We start from the raw sequence: 15580 nt of genomic DNA, 5'->3' as shown, positions 1-15580 counted from the left end.
GTCCAAACCAAAATTGAACAAAGTTTGATCACGGGCGGGAAGGGGGGTTGGCCTTCATCAGAAGCCCCCTTCTGACTGGGGGCATCCTCCCCTTAGGGCCTGGTGATCTCCAGGCCTCCATCCCCATTGCCCCCCTCATGACCCTCCCCCCAGGCCACCCCCTTCTTGACCCCTGCCACTTTCCTCTTCTCCATTTCCCGGTACTTAGTTCCAGACAGCTAGCTGCAGTGTCTCTTCCCGCCACTGCAGTCCTGTCCTGGAATGATTGGAGAGCTACTGGCCAATCTGATTGGCCAGCAGCACTCCAAGGTGGGACTTCCACGTGATGACGGGCAGAAGTCCCACCTTCTGCCAATCAACACTCAGTAGAGGATGAAATGACATAGAGCCAGGTAGATTTGCTGCTAGGAAACTTGAACAGAATATGGTGAAAGTTGCATCTGCACACTCTCAGTGGTGAATCTCACCTGTTGGGAGTGCATATTGGGAAAGCAAGTTCAAACAGTCCATGATCTCCCAACCATTAAATTAAACTGAATGGCTGGACAGTGCCCCCAGTGCTTGATGCTCTGAGTGGAAGTGTTTAAGTGCAAAATTTACCCTTCATCTGATTCAATCAAACATCCAAAATGCCAATGAGTATTGTGATTACTTTTCAAAATACTCTTTGTTTTGATTACTTTATAAAGCATATAGCATGAAAATCCTCTTGCCACTATTCTACTATCTAATGCATTTGGTGTCATATTTGATCCTGTGCTAAACTTTGGCCCACATACTGGTGCCATTACTATGACATCCATCCCCACCTCCATAATTTTGACTGAGTCTGCCTCACCTCAGTTCATCTGCTGCTGAAACCCTTATCCATGCCACTGTTAGCTCTAGATTTGCTTATTCCAATGCACTCCCAGCCAGCCTCCCACGTACTACTCTCCATAAACTTGAGCTCAACTAAAATGGTGCTGCCTGTCATAATAAACCTCGTTCACCCATCAGTCCTGTGTTCACTGACCTACACTGGCTCCCAGTTAAGCAACTTCTCCAGTTTAAAGTGCTCATCCTTGTTTTCAAAGCTCTCCATGGCCTCACCCCTCCCGTTGTACGTAATCTCCTCCAGCTCTACAACCCTCTGAGATATCTGCACCTCACCAGTTCTGGCCTCTTCAGCATCCACAATTTTAATTGCTCCACCAATGTCAGCCAAGCTTTCGGCTGCCAAGGCCCCAAGCTCTGAAATTCCCTTCATAAATCTCTCTGCCTCTCTATCCTGTTTTAAGACACTCTTTAAAATCTACCTCTTTGACCAAGCTTTTGGTCATCTGTCCTATATCTCCTTATGTGACACAGTGTCAAATTTTGTTTGTTAATGCTTTGGGATGTTCTTCTACATTAAAGGCACTATATAAATACAAGTTGTTGTCGTTATTTTAAATTGCAGCAAGTCAAATTTTATATGAGAATGCTAAGGGACTATATGACAGCGTTGCTCACAGTCAATTCCACGCTTACATATATCCATGGGTCTTTGGAGTTATGTTCAATACAGCTTAACCCTTTTGCAAAATGTCTGAAGCATGAAGAAATTATTGTAATGAAAAATAATTTCAGCGTGCACCGTTATAAAGGATGTGTATTTAATTTTGTACATGTCAGATGGACCACGCAACCTGGAATGCTACTACACTGGAGAAATTGAAAATGGCTTGAACTGCTCATGGACCCCTAGACATAACCACACAAATGCTGCAACCTACACACTAAAAATATCCTGGAGGTGAGTTTCGTTGGATTTTGTCTCAGCAGATACATTTTTATTTCAACTGGAATGTGCAAAACAATGTATCGTAAAAAGAAAAATTGCAAATGCTGGGTATGTGAAACAAAATAGACTGGGAAAAATAACAGTGTAAAGGGCAAGGTGGGGAAGTGGGGTGGGTGGGGGGTGGGGGTGTGGAGGAGGGGCAGTGGTCTAGGGAAATTCCTGAAATGTCTATAAGATAACTTTATTAAAATGTATGTTTTCAGCCAAACGAGGAAAGAAGCAGTGCTGGATCTGGTTCTGGGGAATGAAGTGAAGCAAGTGGAGCATGTTTCAGTGGGGGAGCACTTGGGAAATGGTGATCACAATATCATTAAGTTTAGAACAGTTGTGGAAAAAGACAAGGGAAAGTCAAAGTGAAGATACTCAACTGGAAAATGACTAATTTCAGTGAGTTCAAAAGTCATCTGACCCAGGTAGGTTGGAATAAAAGATTGGTGGTGGAAAAAAAAAGCAAATGAGACCTTCAGAAAGGGGTTTTTTGGGTATAGCCTAGACACATCCCAATGAGAGAGAAAGGAAGAACATCCAAAGCTAGTTATGGAGATTAAAATGAAACAGAGAAAGGAGGCTTATGATAAATGCCAGATTCATAATTCACTAGAGAACCGAGCCGAATACATAAAATACAAAGAAAATTGAAAAAGGAAATAAGAGGCAGCAAAGGGAGAGTATGAGACTTAACAGGTAGCATACAAGTGAAACCACAAGTCTATTATTAGCATATAAATAGTAAAAGGGTAGTTAAAGGAAAGCTGGAGTCTATTTGGGGCACAAAAGGAGATCGTCCTGTGGAGGCCCAGGGCATGGCTGAGTTACCAAAAGAGTATTTTGCCTCTGTCTTTATTAAAGATGAGGGTGCTGCCAGTGTCACAGTAAAGGGGGAGATTGTAGAGAATTTGAATAGGTTAAAATTAGATTAAGTGGTTAAAAGAGGAGGTACTTGAAGCATTGGCAGTGCTCAAAGGAGAAAGGTCACCCAGTTTGGATAGGATATATGCTGAGCTGCTGAGTGAAGGAGGGTGGAAACTGAGGAGCCTCTGGCCACAACCTTTCAATACTCTTTATTTTTGGGAGTGGTGCCAGAGGTCTGGAGGATTGCGATCCTTAGACCCCCCCACCCCCGTTCAAAAAATGGGAGAGGGATAAACTCGGCATCTACAGGCCAGTCAGCCTAATGCTGGTGGTGGGGAAACTGTTAAGGGACAATGGGCAGAATTGTCCCAGATTTGTACTAAGTGCAGCAGCGGGCGGGTAAAGCGATGTTTTACCTGCCAGCTACAATGGCGGCTTTTCACGCCGTATCATCCCAAACCTGCAGCATTAATTATGCATTCCCGGGATACACGCTGTTTCCATAGTGGGCGAGCTCCGATTCACCTGCCACGCCGTCACCTCACTGCTTCGTCACGCCAGGCACCACATTTAAAGTACAGCCACGCTCAGTGCTTCCAGCCCAGGACTGCAGCAAAGAAGACATGGCCATGACAAGAAGACTGCAGCCCTCAAGCACCTTTTGGACGCCGTGGAGGCCCGCTGTGATGTCCTCTACCCCAGCTCTGGCCACAGGAGGGGCAGCTACATTACCACTCCGGCTTGGTAGGTGATGGCAGTGATGATCAGTGCCAATGTTGCACTGAAGAGGTTGGCCATCAAATGCAGACGGAGGATGAATGATCTCACCTGTGCAGCCAACCATCTCATCACTTAAGCCCATCACACATTCACTGGCTTCTCACTCACTGCCAGCTCACGGGATATTACCACCCATTCTCAAACAGGTACCCTCATATGTCCATCTGGTCTCATCTCCTCTGGAGATTGTCTCCTCAGGCCTCACCATCTTGAGGCCACTAGCACAGATCAACATGTGTCACCCACACACCCTGGGATACCCTCCTTCCCCAGTACAGCTCTTGTCCTGCAGCCTCTTCCCTTGCTTGAGGCCACTTCTCCCTCTTCCCCAAGCAAGACCTTGTCCTGCAGCTATTGAAAAGCCACCCACATATGGCTGATCTGAGTCCCCCTAGAAGTGATACCTGCCCTTTTTGTGGTTTTGTGGAGTCTGTGGACCATGCTTACATAGGGTGTGGTAGGCTGCACTCCCTTTTCAGTTACCTGAAAAACCTTTTATTAATGTTTTGTTTGCACTTCAGTCCCACGCTCCTGATCTACGGACACCCGGTACGGGGGTGGGGGGGAGGTCGGGAAGGAGGAGGACCTCCTTATGAGCCTGCTCCTGGGCCTGGCCAAGTTGGCCATTAACAGGTCCAGGCAGCGGGCGATCGAGGGGGTCGTCCCGCCCGATTGTTTGTCCCTCTTCCGCGGCTACGTTCGCGGCCGGGTGTCCCTGGAGAGGGAGCACGCGGTGTCTGCCGGCACTCTCGAGGCCTTCCGTGCCTGGTGGGCACCGCGGGAGCTGGGGTGTTTTATCAACTCCTTTAACCACATTTTGGTTTAATGTTTGTAAGGTTTCTTTAAACTTTGTCCTTAGTTTTACAGCTGACCTGACTTAGGGGCTGTGTTTGCTTTATCCCTTATTTTGTTGATTTAGTTTAATTGGTTGACTCAAAAGAGTTACATAAAAAAAAATAAAATAAAAGTGATGTGATGGTGTCTGTAAAGCCTGGCGCTGGTGACTGTGAGTGCTGACTGAAGCAAGGTAGGCACGCAAACCTTGAAGTCCCGAGCGAAGTGCGGCCCGCCAAGTGCACGCCTTATATATGTTGTTGTGATACACGTTGGTGTGTTTTCCTGACAATATGGGCTGATGATCCAGCGGGGGGAGTGATGAACCTGGAGGGCTGGCCTTATAATGATTTTCATATATATTACAATAAGGTTCCCGACATCCGATGAGCCCACCATCGGTGGGCGGAGTGGACAATCGCAAACTGGTTTCACGACGTCGTGAAACCAGTTTTTGTCCTTCTCGCCATATTGTCCGCTAACATCACCGAACATGCCCGTTGCCAACGGGCACGGACATCCCCGGCCAATAATCCAGGACAAAATTACTTGGAAAAATATGGACAAATAATTGAAAGCCAACTCAGATTTGTTAAAGGTAAAATGTGTTTGACTAACTTGATTGAGTTCTTTGATGAAGTAATGGAGTGCATTCATGAAGGTAGTGTGATTAATGTGTATGTGGAGTTCCATGGGGCATTGTACCACGTACTAGACCTGTTAGCAAAATTGGAGCCTATGAGATTAAAGGGGCAGTGGCAGTGTGGATACAAAATTGGCAAAGGGACAGACAGCAGAGAGTAGTGCCGAACTGTTGTTTTTAGACTGTAGATAGTGGTGTTTCCCAGAGGTCGGTGTGGCGACTACTGGTCTTTTTGACACCTATTGATATGATAATGGTGGAACAGGCTTGAGGGATTAAATGGCCTGCCCCTATTCTTATAATCCTCTTTGAGGTACTTGGCCAAAGAATTGGCTATGAGGAAAAATAAATTATGCAGCAAGTCCTTACGATCTGAATGCAGTGTCCGAAAAGGTAGTGGAAGCAAATTCAATAATAATGTTCAACAGGGAACTGGATAAATACTTGGAAAAAGTTTGCAGGACTACATGCAAAGAGCGGGGGAGTGGACTATTTGGATAGTCTTTCAGTGCGCCGGCAGTGGTATGATACAACCTGCTGTCTGCTATCATGCTATGATTTTATGTTTCTGGAAATGTACTAGCATCAGTGAGCTTTTGTTAGCTTTTCTGGTGGGACCCTTCATAAAAATCTGACCAAAGTAAACAGAATAACGTTTTTCTAAGACTGACCAAAAAATCTGAGGTGGGTGGAGAGGGAGGGGTGAAGAAAAGCAGATAGAAGTCAAAAATGAAATATGCTGTCAGAGACAGAATTTGTGTGTTCCCTTTCCTGCCCATGATCAGCATGTTTAATATGTAAGAGGTATGAGTTTTCTTATTCTGAGTGTGCGTATCTCAATTAAATAATTTCAACAACAAGCTTTTGTAAGTTTAAAAAAACAAAGAAGGTTATTTATTTTCACATACTTACCCCTAATTTAAAACGTGACGCCTCTCACACTTGTTTCCACATTCACACTCACACACACACAAAGATTGGTTACAAATTATGGTTAACTCAGTCTCTGGTTTATGATCTCCATCTCCCTTGTGGCAGGCCTATAGTTTCTGAGATGGTTTTGATGTTTTGAAGTTGAAGCAAGTGTCTCGCATAGCAAATGATTCTCAGCAGGCTGTGAAGGTTTCTTGCAGTCAAATTTCTAGGAGGTTGGTTCTTAGGTTAGCTTTAACTGGAACAGGCTGGGGGAGTCCTTTTCTCTTTTGGGATCTCCCAATTTCAAGGTATTGCCGTTAATTACCGCGGCTGCTTGGATTACTTGCAACTAGTTTGATGGCTTTTGGTGGAACTGCCTGCAACAGCGTCTAGCTAATTTTAAAAGCAGACAGTAACATGGCTCCCTCATCATGCAACCTTTTACAAGTTCAAAGTCCTTTTCCAAATAAAGGGTGGTGTGTATGTTGTTGTCTAACACCTTGAGTTTGAGATAGTCAGTGTCTTTGTTTTTTTCGGATTTGTTTCAAAGGAGGGCATTGATTCACACCAGTCTGGAATATTCTATTATATTATATATTATTATATGATTCCTTTTGTTCCTACTCAAGACATAGGCCATCTTTTTCAACCGTTCGTGTCCATTTTTAAAATATAAAAATGAGTTTGAAGTTCAGAATTGGACATGCCTGTACTGGACATGACAATGTTAAATATGATAAAGTTAACAGCTCCCTAACAAAAACTGTGTAAGATTTCTCAAACTGTTCTAGCAAATATTACTTTTGAAAAAAGATGAATTACTATAAGCGGAGTTAATTAATTTTGTATTACATGCTCAGCTTTGATATTGTTGTCCAGACTCAAATTTAGTGAATTATTAAAGAGGCAAAAGGAGTTTAATAAAATAATGAATGGAATTTTGTTGAAATATATCCTTTGATCATTTTTCAATATGTTCAAATGTTCCTATGTTCAAATTTAAAATGGAAAGAGACCGTGTAAATTTGACACACTGTCCCATCTGGGGAGGTACACTTAGCACCTCAGTTTTATACCTCCCAGCTCTTCAACCTATATTGCTGACTAAACCCAGCAGAATAGACAGCTGAGAGGAAGATACATTCAGCATACCTTTACAGATGAATAGAGCAGCAATATTTGGAATTCTCTCATAAACCTCTCTAAATTAAATTGTTGTTCCTCATCCCATCCTAATTCTGAACCTAAACATTGCCGCATTATCTGTTTCCCACAAGAGAACAAATTACCCAACATTTCCCCCTTATTAAATGTTTCAGTATTTTATTGGAACATTAACAGAAACATTATTTGGTTTTGTCACTATGCACACACCTTATTATCACATGAGTCTCTCGCTCCTCTATTCAAACATTCATTCTTTGTAACAACTGAGGGCTTGGAGACTGAGATATAGATGGCTTTATATTGTGAGTCTCTCACGATGGAGGTGGTCCTTTTCTTCAGCCTACAAGTACTGTAATGGGCACAAGACATCTGATGTTTTGTCTTGAGGTTCTTGGCAGACTGATTTTGAAAAGAGGAAGGCTTCTGCACGGAGCTGATAAACTGTTCCTCTGTTTTTCCGCCATGAGGGGGAAGCAGACTTGTTAAATAATTGCTTTATCTAAGTTTTCACCATAGAGGAAGAGGATAATACGCTTGATATTCCAGGACAACTAATAATCAATTAAGGACTGGAAGTCATGAAAGCAAGAAAACAGTTTTTAAAAATTCTTTCATGGGATGTGGGCGTCGCTGGTTAGGCCAGCATTTTTATTGCCCATCCCAAATTGCCCTTGAGAAGATGGTGGTGAGCAGAGTTCTTGAACCACTGCAGTCCATGTGCTTTAGGTACACCCACAGTGCTGTTAGGAAGGGAGCTCTGGGATTTTGACCCTGTCACAGCGAAGAAACGGCAATATATTTCCAGGTCAGGATGGTGAGTGACTTGGAGGGGAACTTGCAGGTGTGGTGTTCCCATGCATCTGCTGCCCTTGTCCTGCTAGATGGTAGCGGTCATGGGTTTGGAAGGTGCTATCGAAGGAGCCTTTGTGAGTTGCTGTAGTGCATCTTATAGATGATACTCACTGCTGCAACTGTGCATCGGTGGTGGAGGGAGTGGATGTTGAAGGTGGTGGATGGGGTGCCAATCATGCGGGCCGCTTTGTCCTGGAGGGTGTCAAGCTTCTTGGGTGTTGAGGGAGCTGCACTCATCCAGGCAAGTGGGGAGTATTCCATAGCACTCCTGACTTGTGCCTTATAGATGATGGACAGGCTTTGGGGAGTCAGGGGGTTAGTTACTCGCTGCAGAATTCCCAGCCTCTGACCTGCTCTTGTAGCCACAGTATTTATATGGTTAGTCCAGTTCAGTTTCTGCTCAATGGTAACCCCCAGGACGTTGATGGTGGGGGATTCAGCAATGAATGTCAAGGGAAGATGGTTAGAATATCTCTTGTTGGAAATGGTCATTGCCTGGCACTTGTGTGGCGCAAATGTTACTTCGTATTCAAAGCATTTGACAAATCCCCAGGACCTGTTGGTTTCCACTGAAGGCTTTTAAAGGAAGTAGGTGAGGAACAATGCGTTTAGATTGAAAAATTGCAAATGTGACTCTATTATTTATGAATGGTGAGAGAGAAAAACTAGGAAATTATAATCATGTTAGTCTAACATCTATTGTGGGGTAGTTGCTGAAATCTATAATTAAGAACAGAGTGTCTGAGCACTTAGAAAAATACGAACTGATTAGAGAAAGTCAACAGAATTTTGAAAAGGTAGGTCATGTCTTGCAAATCTATTTGAATTTTTTCAGGAAGCAACTAAAGCAGTAGACAAAGCCAATAATGACATCTTGTCTATGGATGTGGCCTATATGGACTTTCAAAAGGTGCTCTATAAGGTGCCATATAAGAGAATGTTAGCTAATAGTAAAAGTCATGGAATGAAAGCAAATTATCGACCTGGTTAGGAGATTGGTTATACAGTAGAACACAAAGGGTAGGGATAGTGGGTGTATACTCAAATTAGAAGGGTGGTATTGTCCAAGGAACTGTGTTGCAGCCTCAATTATTCACAATATTAATTACTTAGATATCACAGTAGAGAGCCATATATCCAAGTTTGCCAATGGCACAAAGATTTGTTGCTTAATGAGTAGTGTAGATGGGAGCAGAAAGTTACAAAAGAGGCACTGATAGATTAATCAAGTGACCAAGATTGTGGCAGATGGATTTCACTGCAGTTAAGTGTGAGGTCATCCATTTTGGATCAAAAAAGGATACATCTATGTTTTTTTTAAATGATCAAAAGCAAGGAACAGTGGAGGTCCAAAGAGATTCAGGGACCCATGTACAGATCACTAAAATATAGTGGTCAGGTACAATAACTAATCAAAAAGGCTAATGTAATGCTAGCTTTGATATCTAGAGTGACAGAATATAAAGAGGGGGAAGTTTTGCTGCAGCTACACAAAGCCCTAGTTAAACCACATCTAAAATACTGCATACTGGGTACTGCATCTTAGAAAGGGTATTATTGGCCTTGAACGGAGTACAGTGCAGATTCATCAGAATGTTACCAGAGCTTCAAGATTCAAATTTTGTGGAGGAGTTCCATAAACTCGACTTGTATTCCTTGAAATATAAGAGGCTATTTGATTGCGGTTTTCAGGAGTTCGAGAAGAATTGATAGGGTAAACTTCTTTCACTGATGAAGGAGTTTAGGACAAGGGGACAAAACCTTTCAGAGCAGCCTATTCAGGAGAGAAGTTAGGAAACATTTATTCACACAAATAGTGGTAAAAGTATGAAACTATCTCCCACAATTTTTGCTCTCCAAGGAATATGGAGTCACGGTGAGTGGTCGGAGTTGATTCAATCATAGGAACTTACAGCACAATAGGAGGCCATTCAGCTGGTCATACCTACGCTGCATCTTTTAAAAAATTCATTTATGGCTTTGCTGGCCGGGCCAGAATTTATTCCACATCCCTAATTGCCCTCGAGAAGGTGGTGATGAGCTACCTTCTTGAACCGCTGCAGTCCATGTAGTGTAGATACACCCACAGTGCTGTTAGAGAGGGAGTTCCAGGATTTTGACCCAGCAACAGTGAAGGAACAGTGATATATTCCCAAGTCAGGACGGTGAGTGGTTTGGAGGGGAATTTCCAGGTGGTGGTGTTCCCATCTATCTGCTGCCTTTGTCCTTCTAGATGGTAGTGGTCATGGGTTTGGAAGGTGCTGCCTAAGGAGCCTTGGTGAGATTCTGCAGTGCGTCTTGTAGATGGTACACACTGCTGCCAGTGTTTGTCGGTGATGGAGGGAGTGAATGTTTGTGGATGGGATGCCAATGCTCGGCCGAACCAGCCTTCTTCTGCTGCGGACACATGTCCGTGCGGTGGCCACCAGATTATGAACCCGAGTCTGCTCTAGATCTAGAACCATAGAAAAGTTACGGTGCATAAAGAGGCCATTCAGCCCATCATGTCTGTGCCAGCCAGAAAAAGATGAAAAAGAAACTCGCCGTTCATTTTAGTCCCACTTTCCAGCACCTGGTCCATAGCCTGGCAGGTTACAGCGCTTCAGATGCAAATTCAAGTACTTTTAAAATGAGTTGAGCATTTCAGCCTCAACCACTACCCTCTGGGTGAAAAAGTTTTTCCTCTTGTCCCCTCAAATCCTTTTACCAATCACCCTAACTCTATGTCCCTGGTAATTGACCCCTTAGCTAGGGGAAACATGTCTTTCCTGTCTACCCTATCTAGGCCCGTCATAATTTTGTACACCTCAACCTTTGTACACCTCACCCCTCAGCCTCCTCTGTTCTAAGGAAAACAACCCTAGCCCATCCAACCTCTCCTCATAGCTGCAATTTTCAAGCCCTGGCAACATTCTTGTAAATCCTCTCTGTACTCTCTCCAGAGCAATTATGTCCTTCCTGTAGTGTGGTGACCAGATCTGTACAAAAAATTCCAGCTGCGGCCTAACTATTGTCGATTTTTGTAAAAATCCATCTGGTTCACTAATGTCCCTTAGGGAAGAAAATCTGCTGTCCTTACCTGGTCTGGCTTACGTGTGACTCCAGACCTACAGCAATGTTGTTGACTCTTAAATGCCCTCTAAAATGCCCTAGCAAGTCACTCAGTTGTATCAAACCACGACAAAGCCTCAGAAAAGGAATGAAACTGGACTGACCACCCACATCAACCAATGCACTGGAAACGACAACGGCAAACTCAGCCCTGTCGACCCTGCAAATTCCTCCTTACTAACGTCTGGGGCTAGTGCCAAAATTGGGAGAGCTGTCTCACAGACTAGTCAAGCAACAGCCTGACATAGTCATCCTCACAGAATCATACCTTACAGATAATGTCCCAGATACCACCATCCCCATCCTTGGGTATGTCCTGTTCCACCGGCAGGACAGACCCAACAGAGGTGGCGGCACAGAGGTATACAGTCGGGAGGGAGTTGCCCTGGGAGTCCTCAATATTGACTCCGGACCCCATGAAGTCTCATGGCATCAGGTTAAACATGGGTAAGGAAAACCCCTGCTGATTACCACATACCATCCCCCCATAGCTAATGAATCAGTGCTCCTCCATGTTGAACACCACTTGGAGGAGCACTGAGGGTGGCAAGGATGCAGAATGTACTCTGGGTGGGGACTTCAATGTCCATCTCCAAGAGTGGCTCGGTAGCACCACTACTGACCGAGCTGGCCCAGTCCTAAAGGACATAGCTGCTTGACTGGGTCTGAAGCAGGTGGTGAGGGAACCAACAAAAGGGAAAAACATACTTGACCCTCATCCTCACCAACCTGCCTGCTGCAGCTGCATTTGTCCATGACCGTATTGGTAGGAGTGACCACCACACAATCATTGTGGAGACGAAGTCCCGCCTTCAAATTGAGAATACCCTCCATCATGTTGTGTGGCACTACCACTGTGCTAAATGGGATAGGTTTCGAAAAGATCTAGCAACTCAAGACTGGGCATCCATGAGGTGCTGAGGGCCATCAGCAGCGGCAGAATTGTACTCGAACACAATTCGTAACCTCATGGCCCAGCATATCCCCAACTCTACCATTACCATCAAGCCAGGGAATCAATCCTGGTTCAATGAAGAGTGCAGGAGGGCATGCCAGCAGCACCAGGCATACCTAAAAATAAGGTGTCACCTGGTGAAGCTACAGCACTGGGCTACTTGTGTGCCAAAAAGAATAAGCAGCAAGTGATAGACTAAGTGAACCCACAACCAATGGATCAGATCTAAGCTCTGCAGTCCTGCCACATCCAGTTGTGAATAGTGGTGGACAATTAAACAACTCACTGGAGGAGGTGGCTCCACAAATATCCCCATCCTCAATGATGGAGGAGCCCAGCACAGCAGTGCAAAGGATAAGGCTGAAGCACTGCAACAATCTTTAGCCAGAAGTGCTGAGTGGATGATCCATTTCGGCTCCCATCATCACAGATGCCAGTCTTCAGCTATTTTGTTTTACTCCACGTGATATCAAGCAATGACTGAAGGCACTGGAAACTGCAAAGACTATGGGGCCTGACAATATTGCGCCAATAATACTGATGACTTGTGCTCCAGAGCTTGCCGTGCCTCTACCCAAGCTGTTCCAGTACAGTTACAACACTGGCATCTACCAGGCTAAGTAGAAAATTGCCCAGGTATGTACTATACAAAAAGCAGGACAAGTCCAACCCGCCAATTGTCGCCCCATCAGTCTATCCTCAAACATCAGTAAAGTAAAGGAAGAGGTCATCAACAGTGCTATCAAGTGGCACTTGCTTAGCAATAACCTGCTCATTGACGCCAAGTTTGGGTTCCACCAGGGCCACTCAGCTCCTGATCTTATTACAGCCCTGGCTAGTCCAGAGTTCAGCTCTTCCATCCAATTTTGAATCCAACTTGTTACCTTCCCCTGTATCCCATGGCATCTCACTTTTCTGACCAGTCTGCCATGTGGGACCTTGTCAAATGCCTTACTAAAATCCATGTAGACAATATCCACTGCACTACCCTCATCAATCCTCCTTGTTACTGCCTCAAAAAGTCCTAGTAAGTTAGTAAGAAATGATCTTCCCCTAACAAAACCATGCTGACTGTCCCTGATCAAACCGTGGCTTTCTAAGTGACAGTTTATCCTGTCCCACCAAAGCATGTGCCTCTGCATTGGTGGAGGGTGTGGGCAAACACTGTGACGGGTCTTCCAGGCTGCTTATTTCCAGCTCTTCAATGGAGGGATGTGTCCTCTTCGCTGGAAGTAAGGACCCTGATGGAGCCGAGTGTCTGGCTGGCTGAGGGTGTCGGTTGCTTGACAGAGCTTCCTGTGGACCAAAGTAGAGATTATTAGTGCATGACAGCAGAGTCAAAAGTAGGAGAGAGAACACTCACCTTTGCATTGAGAGAGGGATGATGTGGTGCAAGATCCTCATGTGGGCGTTCACCGTCAACTTCACCATCGCCGCAGACATGGTCTTCGTCCTCAACAGTCAGCGCGATGGCATCCTCCTCAAAGTGAGTAAGGGGCCTAATGTGGGCCACTCCACCCCCCGGTCTGGGACCTCTCCCTTCTGTGAGTCAGCTTCTCCTGCATTAAAATAGATGGAGAGATGTGAGCAGAACGTATGCCACGCAGATGATAAGGATGTGTGGAATGTTCCTGTGGTGATGGGCACATGAGCCCCAGAGGGTATGGGCCTAACAGAGATGTAAGGGTGTGTGTATGAGAGTTAGTGGTGTTGTCCCTTGAGGTGTGAGATCCCTGTGGATGTGTGATTGGTTTGTGAGTGTGTGCGAGTTGAGAGTGATGAGGTGGTTGGCTTATCCTGGCGGAATGGATGAGAGCATTCATCCTCTTCCTGCACTGGATGGCTGACCTCCCCTGTGCGCTGGTGGTGCTGACCGCCACTGCCACTGCCTCCCAGGCTGGACTGGTGACTCTGGCGGACCGCCTGCGGCAAGACCAGGGGTAGAGGACATCACGATGACCTTCCACCACGTCCAGAAGGCGCCCCAGAGAAGGGTCACTAAATTTGGGGGCTGCCATCTTCTTTGCTTTCGAGGCCACCTGTCGCCTGGAGCAGTCCTGGTTTGGAGACATGGGGCAGAAGTTTTCCCTTGGCTTGTGGGATAGGCAGGGGCGGTCGCAAAGCCGGCCACCGCCCACTATCGACCCAGCACACCGCGGTTTCACGCTGGCAAGCCAATTAAGGCCCGGCCAGCATGATACGCAAGCGGCAGCGTTGAGCGCTGTCTGTGCGGGCAGGCCTAGAGCAAACTTCGCGCATGCGTGTGAAAGAGCGCTGAATAATCTTCCTGAGGCACGGAGCTGAAGACTCTGTCATATGAGCAGGGACATGCTTTCAATTAAAAATTAAAGTTTTAACTTCATTTGTATTTGCTTTTGGAAACCTCATCCCGCCCGTGGATGAGGTTTCCGTAAAATGCAAAGGCCGCTTGGCCTTTACGCCTGCCTGTCAACCATTAGGTTAACTTAATAACTTATAACTTAATGGCCCTCTGATCGAACTATTGCGCGTCATTTCACGCTCGGTCGGGTCGGGCGCGCACCCGCCTGCTGAGCTAAAAATTCTGCCCATGAAGTAGGTTATGCTCTGGTACATTTTAAATATGGTAACCGGAGCGAGGAAGCGATGAGGTCACAGCGTGGTGGGCAAATCTGAGCCCGCCCACCAGTGATCTGACATGTTTCCTGTGAACGCATTTTTCTTGATGTGGGACATGCTGGGAAGGGGAACGATACTGCAATGGCAGCCAGCGTGTAAAACGTCACTTTCACAGAATCACAGAATTTGAATGGCACAGAAGGAGGCCATTCGGCCCATCAAATGAGCATTATGACTCAATGCCATTGCCCTGCCTTTTCCCCGTACCCCTGCACATAGTTTCTAATCAAATAATCATCTAATGCCCTCTTGAATGCCTTGATTGAACCTGCCTCCACCACACTTCCAGGCAGTGCATTCCAGACCCAAACCACTTGCTACGTGAAAGAGTTTTTTCTCACGTTACATTTGCTTCAAGGAGAACAGTCCCAACCTCTCCAATCTATCTTCGTAAGCGAAGTTTCTCATCCCTGGAACCATTCTTGTAAACCTCCTCTGCACTCTCTCCAATGTGTTCACATCCTTCCTATTATTTGGCACCCAGAACTGTACATAATATTCCAGCTGAGGCCTAACAAGTGTCTTATATAAGTTCAGCGTAACCTCCTTGCTCTTGTACTCTATGCCCCTATTAATAAAACCCAGGATACTGTATGCTTTATTAACTGCTCCCTCCACCTGTCCTGCCTTCTTCAATGATTTATGCACACCCAGGTCTTTCTGCTCCTGCGCCCCCTTCAAAATTTCACCCCTTATTTTATATTGTCTGTCCATGTTCTTCCTACCAAAATGCATCACCTCACACTTCTCTACATTGGGGGGAGGCGGTGGTGTAATGGTATTGTCACTGGACTGGTAATCCAGAGACCCAGGGTGATGCTCTGGGTTTGAATGGTAGATGGTGGAATTTGAAATCAGTAAAAAAAAATCTGGAATTAAAAGCCTGATGATGACCATGAAATAATTATCATAAAAACCCATCTGGTTCACTAATGTCCTTTAGGGAAGGATATCTGCTATCCTTACCTTGTCTGGCCTACGTGTGACT

At 45.4% G+C, this 15580-nt stretch overlaps 1 protein-coding gene across 1 annotated transcript in view; it reads left to right on the top strand.

Annotated features, from left to right (window-relative positions):
• Positions 1–1649: 1649 nt before the first annotated feature.
• The window catches only part of LOC144689964 (interleukin-6 receptor subunit beta), a 98331-nt gene continuing 84400 nt past the window's right edge, over positions 1650–15580 (top strand). The window contains exon 1 of the mRNA XM_078557494.1: positions 1650–1777. Coding sequence (XP_078413620.1) covers positions 1650–1777 — 128 coding nt within the window. The remainder of the gene's footprint in view (positions 1778–15580) is intronic.

This window comes from Cetorhinus maximus, chromosome 2, assembly GCF_964194155.1.
Source record: "Cetorhinus maximus chromosome 2, sCetMax3.hap1.1, whole genome shotgun sequence".
Classification (NCBI taxonomy): Eukaryota; Metazoa; Chordata; class Chondrichthyes; order Lamniformes; family Cetorhinidae; genus Cetorhinus; species Cetorhinus maximus.
Note: the sequence above shows the minus strand (reverse complement) of the source record. Positions and strands in the feature narration are given on the sequence as shown.